At 35.9% G+C, this 8,369-nt stretch overlaps 1 protein-coding gene across 1 annotated transcript; it reads left to right on the forward strand.

Annotated features, from left to right (window-relative positions):
• The first annotated feature begins 313 nt into the window (after positions 1-313).
• LOC114042150 (olfactory receptor 13G1-like) lies at positions 314-1,237 on the forward strand. The gene is given in 1 exon segment (XM_027860823.1): positions 314-1,237. A coding segment is annotated over 1 exon segment (924 nt).
• Positions 1,238-8,369: the final 7,132 nt, after the last annotated feature.

Raw genomic sequence — 8,369 nt, forward strand, 5'->3', positions numbered from 1 at the left:
CTCATTATCTAATTTGGTTCTCATGACAGTGCTGAATTCTCATTTAACAGGTGAGAAAATTAAGGTTTGGAGGGAGATGATACAGGTGATTCCCTAATTAGTGACTTGTAGAAGGGGATTTAAGGTAGAAAACACCCAATACCAACCAAGGTCAAATTTTGTTCTCATTGATGACAAACTAGTAAAGCATAACTCACTACTAATATTCAACCCATTTTTATCTTCTTTTAATAGGCTATAATTAAGCTGAAAAGTGAGTGGAATCTCTAGGACATAGTCCAAACCACCCATAGTCTCCCACCCAATAGCATGGATGAACCAGACACTGGTCACTGAGTACTTTGTAAAAGGATTCTCAGAAGCTCCTCACCTTCAGCCCTTGTTCTTTTTCTTTTTCCTCTCCCTCTACACAGTGGCCCTCTCAGGGAACATCCTCATCTTTGTTACAATCAGTTTTAATTCCACATTGCACATACCTATGTATTTCTTTCTAGTCAACTTAGCTGTGGTTGATATCCTGTGAACCTCCACAATTCTACCAAAGCTGCTTGAAAACATGGTGGGTAGAAACAACATGTCCTATGAAGGTTGCATGGCCCAACTGTATTTCTTCACTTGGTCCTTAGGAGCTGAGCTGCTGCTTTTCACAGCCATGGCTTATGATTGGTATCTGGCCATCTGCCATCCTCTCCACTATAGCACCATGATGAGCAAGAGGGTCTGTATGCTGTTAGCTGCTGGTGTTTGGTCAATCAGCATTCTCAACACCAGCATTAATAGCAGCCTTATGTTTCAATTGTCTTTCTGCCACTCCAATGTAGTCAGCTGCCTTTTCTGTGAGATCCCCCCTTTACTGAAGCTCTCCTACAGCCCTACCTACCTGAATGAAACCATGGCTTTCACAGCAAATGTATTCCTAGCAGTGGGGAATTTCATGATCACGATGCTCTCCTATGCCTGCATTATCTCCAGCATCCTGAAAATCCGCCCCACTGAGGGCAAAAAGAGAGCCTTCTCTACCTGCTCCTCCCACATCATTGTGGTCAGCATGTATTACAGCACTGTAATTTACACCTATATACAGCCATCTTCCAGCTACTCATTGGATAAGGATAAAGTTGTGTCTGTGATATACACTTCAGTGGCTCCTACCCTCAACCCTCTCATTTACACCTTGAGGAACAAAGTAGTCAAAGTGGGACTCAAGAAAGTGTTCTCTTTCTTCAAGAGATGTTGAGCCCTTCAGATGCTGAAGCTGTGAATGAGGAGACTTTCAAATGGTCTTCCAATAATCCTGGCTTTGTATTAATGATTGAGCATTACTAATGTTGCAAAGTCTTCTAATACAAGACACACTTCTCAGCTTTCAAAAATATTGTTGTTCTTCTGGACGCTTATAGAATGTAAACTTTTCTCCCACCTCCTGATGTTTGGAGACATAATTTTTCTAGAGCTTCCTTTGGTATTTTCTTCTCTATTATCTCTTATAAAAGGAAAATAAAACTTTTAAGTCTTTCCTAAGAATAATACACAGTTCAGAGGTACACTTGAATACTTCATTTGTAAAAGTCTTTACAATTATTTGTTAAATCCTGTTAGAGGAGTCAAGGCACAGTAAAAAATACCATTTTCAGATATTGGTGTAATTGAATTGCCTTTCTACCCTCCTCCAACTTTTTGTGTAGTTCTCTCCCTGTGCAGACTTTTGCTTTCTTGTTTGTTTGTTTTTTCAGGAAAAAAAAATCATTCCATGAATTATCTGCCATGTGGACTAAAAAAAAAAAAAAAACTAGCTGTATGCTCTTGGACAAATCATTTACTTTTTCTGGACCTCAGTTTCCTCATTTGAGGTTTGCCCTGACTTTTTCACAAAGTAGTGGACATTGATTGAAAAATAATTTCTCATTTCTTTTAGGACTGAATACTCAAAATTGGCTTTACAAACATTTTATTTTGTCTTTTCAACAATGCTATGAAATACATATTAGTTTTTCTATTTTTCATATGAAAAGTTAGAGGTTCTAAATGATTAAATAACATATCCAAGACCATGAAGGCAGTAAATAAGTGTCAAAAATGGAACACATGTTCTGTTCCTATGTCCAGAGAGATCTTTCCCCTAAGCCACACTGTCTTCATGAAGTATAGGAAAGTGCATGGAAAATTTTCAAAGTGGTATATAGCATAAAAGATTCTTCCCTGGGGAGGTCACTTAACTTCTATTTGCCACAGCTTCCTTAATGATAAAATAGGGGTAATAATAGAACTTACCTCCTAGGGTTGTTGTGAAAATCAAATGAAATTATATTTATTAAGTGCTTAGCACAGTGCCTGACAGATTATAGGAACTTAACAAATGCTTATTTCCTCCCTCCATGTTTCCTTCCTTCCGTCTTCCTTTCCTTCCTTCCTTCTTAAAATGCTGATATTCTTTGTTAATTTGTTTGCTTTTTGGCTAGGCAATGGGGTTAAGTGACTTCCCCAGGGTCACACAGCTAGTAAATGTCAAGTGTCTGAGGTCAGATTTGAACTCAGGGCCTCCTGACTCCAGGGCCAGTTCTCTATCCACTGCCCCACCTAACTGTCCCAAAATGCTGATATTCTTGGGAAGGTTTACAGATCAGATCATTATAAACTTATTAATACTGTGGCATTTAATAGGAGTAATTATAAAACACAAAGTTGAGTTCAGAAAGTAGATGATTAGACTACCAATGTAAAAGAGACTTTTGGTTTTAGTGGATGGCAAGCTCAATGTAGGTAAATATTGTTATAGGATAGGCTTTTGAGGGGAAGGGAAAAATAATCCAGCAGAAAGCAAAGACACATTACCAGTAGGCATAGAGAGGCCACAAGGAAGCAGCACCTCCTATAGGAAGCTTTTCCAGATTCCCCTTAATTCCAGTAGTTTTCCTCTGTTGATTGTTTCCCATCCATGCTGTCTATAGTTTGTGCACACTTGTTTGCTTATTGTCTCCCTCATTCTATTGTAGCTCCTTGAGAGCATATTCTTTTACCTTTCTTTGTATCCCCAGCACTTAGCACAGTGCCTGACCCATAATGGGTACTTAATGAAGGTTTATTGACTGACCAACAGTTTCCCTCTCTCAATTGCATTTGAATAATTTAATTATGATGTCATTAATGAAAAGGAAGGAGGAATAAGCCCTACTGATGTTGGTCATGGTATGATAGGATATTGCGAGTTGGGATGATGCTAATATTCCTTGGGACAGAGCACATTGGACTGAATATATTTGTGTTTTTTACTTCCTCATTTAAAGGCTGTAGGATATAGAGAAGCTGCCTCATGAAAACCATTCCAAGGTGAGTGGTAGTTAAGTCTCAAAAACTTAAAATACACCCCACCCTTTGTGTACCTGCGCCCCTCATATCCATCTCTTGGTCTCCCAATACCAATTAGCTTCAGAGTACCTGATCACTTTACCGATCTTTCAGGGAACCAAGGATTACACACACTGGTAACTTATCCCATTCCAGATCCTGACCTGGGCTCCAGGGAGCCAGAAGGAAGTAAGCACTTTGAGAATTGGCCTCTACTTAGTAATGATTCATTCTTAAAATGATGTTCCCTCGAGCTAAAAATCCATGTTTTGGGGATGTTTAAGACAACCTGGCCAACTAAACACTGTGTTGGGGGTGGGCAGCATTGGTAAGTATGTCTTCGAGTGACTAGGAATGAGGAGAGCTTGACTTGGTCATGAGTGCCAGGGTCCTCGAGGCTTGGAGGACAACTCTTCTGTACCCAGGAGTAAAGAGGCCCTGTTTCTCCCTAGGCAATTGGGGCAGTAAATCCTCACCACTATCTTCATTTCAAAGAGGCTACTTATATATTTTAGATGATTCTTTCAATTTCATTTTTTCTTCCTCTTGCCCCTGGGAAGGGAATCATCTTTTTTATAATAATTGATATGATATGTGTAATGAATATACTAATAAATTAGATTTTTCAGAATTGCCTCTTTGTGAGTCAGAAGCTCACAATGCAGCTGGAAATGATCAACTAAACCTTTGATAATGCTCATAATCACTGGTATCCTTGTACCTATGTACCTTAAGTGAAGCAAATCAAAAATTGTAGAAACTGTTCCTATTTGGTCCTGTGACCCACCAAGTCACGATCCCCAAAGACTGGACTCCAGAATTGTATTGTCTTCCATTTGTGGGTTTGTCATGGGAAACAGCTCAAGCCTGGGAAATGATTGTTTGTGATCCACCTTTCCCCCTCCCTTCCCACTTCTGATTTATGTACAAAATCTCTGTCTTCACTTCAGTAAAGTGGAATTCTGATCAGGAGAATTCCCAATTTGCAAATCTGGTCCTCATAATGAAACTAATGAAATTGCTACCTGATTACGGGCACTTTGTCTCTGGCCTGCTGTTTCATCATTCTCATGTTAGGGAGTGGATCAGTAAAATCCTGTGAATATCCCAGAACTCTACACTCCATATTTGTCTCATAACTCCACATTTTGCAAAATGGGCAAAATGTACTTTTTAGAAATGCACAAAATTAAAGTCTGTTGTGTCTTTTGTTATTGAAAAAATAAGAATAAAAACAACAAAAAAATAGAGAATGTATACCTCAAAGCCCAGAAGACCTGGGGTCAAGGCTTGTCTGAGACATATTGTCTGTGTGTCCTTGGATAAGTCAATTAATCTTTTCATGTCCTAAGATGGAAACTCTTTATGTTGAAATGAAGGTGCTGACCTGTGTTGATAAAGGGAATTTCCTCATCTGGGAGTTACATTTACAATAAGAAAACAAGTCCAGAAACAATGTGTAATGCAAAGGAAACTTATGGTAAGTATTCTTCCCTCATTCTTACTTGAAGGAGTCCAAATGAGAGGAGTTCTAGTATATGTTTGAAAGGAGGATAGAATTGAGTTTAGTTTCATTTAGTGTAGCCACTCCATTTTAAAGGAAAAAGAACCAAGATCAAGATACAGGAAACAATTTTCCTGAAGTCATAAAGTTTCTAGATTGAAGAGCTCAGACTAGAGTCACTATTACTCCTTCCTTAGTTAACTATATTTTCTAGTCTACCACAATGGATCAGAAGACCATGAATTTGAACCATGTGGCACAGGTAGGTCCGTGCAAAGGGATCAACAACATTAGATAAAGAATTGGGAGATCTAAGATAATACCTATCTCTGCCAAAATTTTTTTATTCTATTTTTTAAATTTTATTTATTTGATTTTGAACTTAAAACAAACATTTTTATAGCATAACAGAATTGAAAGAAAAAGTTGGTTGTACATGAAACAGCGAATCTATTAAGTACAACTTGCTATTTCATATAATAAAGTTATCCTGTAACTTTCTTTTTTGTCCTTTTTTTCTTCCTGCCCTCCCTAGAGATGGCTACCATTAGACACAAATGTGTATGTATGCATGTACTTGTGTGTGTTTGTGTGTGGGTATATGTATATAAAATTATTCTATACATGCATCTATTAATCAGTTGTTTCTCTGAATACAGATGGTGTCTTCCTTCATAGGTCCTTTGTAATTAAATTGGGTATTTAAAACAGTCAAAATGATTTATTCACTCAAAGTTGTTCTTAAAATAACATTGCTGTTACTGTATACAACACTTTCTTGGTTCTACTTATTTTGCTTTTCATTATTTAGCGAAAGTCCATCCATATTTTTCTGCAGTCAATGAACTCATTATTTCTTCTAGCACAGTAGGATTCCATCACAATAATATACCCCAACTTATTTGGCCATTCCCAAATTGACAGGCATCCCCTCAGTTTCTAGTTCTTTGCTATTATAAAGAGAGCTGTGATAAATATTTTGGAATGTTCTTTTTTTTCCCTAATTATCTTTGGAAGTAGACCTAGTTAGTGCTATTGCTGGGTCAAAGGGTATAAGCAGTTTAATAACTCTATGAGTTTAATTCCACATTGCTCTTCAAAATGGTTGGATCAGTTCATAGTTCTACCAACAGTGAATTAGTGTCCCAATTTTTCCACATCCTCTCCAACATTTGTAACTTTCCCTTCAATCATTTTAGCCAATCTGATAGATATAAAATGATATCGCAACGTTGCTTTAATTTGCATTTCTCTAATAAATAATGATTTAGAGCATTTTAGATGTTTATAAATTGTTTTGATTTCTTCATTGAAAAACTGCCTGTTCATATCCTTTGACCATTTATCAATTGGGAAATGATTCATATTCTTATAGATTTGACAAAGTTCTTTATATTTTTGAGATTTGAGACCTTTATCTGAGAATCTCTGTATAAAAATTTCCCCCCAGTTTTCTGCTTTCCTTCTGTTCTTGACTACATTTGTTTTATTTGTATAAAACCTTTTTAATTTAATGTAATCAAAATACACTATGACCAGGTAGGATTTATACCAGGAATGCAGAGCTGGTTCAATACTAGGAAAACTATCAGCATTATTGACCATATCAATAACAAAACGAACAGAAATCATATGCTTATCTCAATAGATTTAGAAAAAGTTTTTGATAAAATACAGCACCAATTCCTATTAAAAACACGAGAGACCATGAGAATGAATGGAGCTTTCCTTAACGTGATAAGCAATGTTTATCTAAAACCAGCAACAAGTATTATATGTAATGGACGTAAGCTGGAAGCATTCCAAATAAGATGAGTAGTGAAACAAAGATGCCCATTACTACCACTATTATTCAGTATTACACTACAAATGTTAACTTTAGCAATAAGAAAAGAAAAAGAAAATAAAGGAAGTAGAACAAGCAACAAGGAAACAAAACTACCACTCTTAGCAGATGATATGGTATACTTAAGAGAATTAAAGAGAATCAACTAAACAACTACTTGAAATAATTAACGACTTCAGCAAATTTGCAGGATGTAAAATACATCCACATAAATTATAAGAATTTCTGTTGATTATCAACAAAACCCAGCAACAAGAGATAGAAAGAGAAATTCCATTTAAAGTTACTGTAGACCATATAAAATATTTGGGGGTCTACCTGCCAAGACAAACCCTGGAACTATATAAACACAACTACAAAACACTTTCACACAAAGTCAGATCTAAATATTGGAAAAATATCAATTGTTCCTGGGTAAGCTGAGCTAATATAATAGAAATGCCAATTCTACCTAAATTAATTTACCTATTCAGTGCCATACCAATCAAACTACTAAAAATTAGTTTATAGAACTAGAAAAATAATAACCAAATTCATCTGGAAGAATAAAAGATCCTGAATGTCAAGGAAATTAATGAAAAATATGAAAAGGAAGGTGGCCTAGCTGTACCAGATCTAAAATTATATTATATGAAGTGCCAATCATCAAAACAATTTGGTATTGGCTAAGAAATGGAGTAGTAGATCAGTGAAATAGATGAGGTATACAAGGCATAGCAGTAAATAACTATGGTAATCTACTATTTGATGAACCCAAAGACTCCAGCTTCTGGGATGAGAATTTACAATTTGACAAGAACTGCTTAGGAAAACTGGAAAATAGCATGGCAGAAAGTAGGTATAGAACAACCTCTCACATGGTATAACAAGACAAGGTCAAAATGGGTACATGATTTAGCCATTAAAGATAATACCATAAGCAAATTAGGAGAACAAGGAATAATTTACCTGTCAGATCTATGCAGAAGGGAAGAACTTATGACCAGACAAGAGATAGAGAACAATAAAAATCCAAAGTGGATAATTTTGATTATATTAAATTAAAAAAGATTTTGCATAAACAAAATGAATGCAACCAAGATTAGAAGGAAAGCAGAAAGCTGGGAAACAACTTTAAATTTTAATTTATTTAATGAACAATTTTCAATTTTCAAGTCATTTCCCAATTGATAAAATGTCATGAATAGGCAGTTTTCAGATGAAGAAATCAAAGTTATCTATTATCATATGAAACAGAAAAGCAAATTAAAACAACTCTGAGGTACTACCTTGCACGTATCAGATTATTAATATGACAGAAAAGGAAAATGATAAATGCTGGAGAAGATTTGGGAACATTGTGATACTAATGCATTGTTGGTGGTGTTGTGAAATGATCCAACTATTCTGCAGAGTAATTTTGAACTATGCACAAAAGGCAATCAAACTGTGCATACCCTTTGATCCAGAAATACCACTACTACATCTGTATCTCAAAGAGATGATAAAAAGGGAAATGGACCTACATATACGAAAATATTTATATTTTTTTTTGGTGGCAAAGAATTGGAAATTGAGGGGAAGCCCATCAATTAGGAAATGGCTGAACAAGTTACGGTGTATGAATGTATGGAATACTATTGTGTTATAAGAAATGATGAGCAGGTGGATTTCAGAAAAAAAAAAAACCTGGAA

The sequence above is a fragment of the Vombatus ursinus genome, unplaced genomic scaffold (assembly GCF_900497805.2).
Source record: "Vombatus ursinus unplaced genomic scaffold, bare-nosed wombat genome assembly UNPS02014264.1, whole genome shotgun sequence".
NCBI lineage: Eukaryota > Metazoa > Chordata > Mammalia > Diprotodontia > Vombatidae > Vombatus > Vombatus ursinus.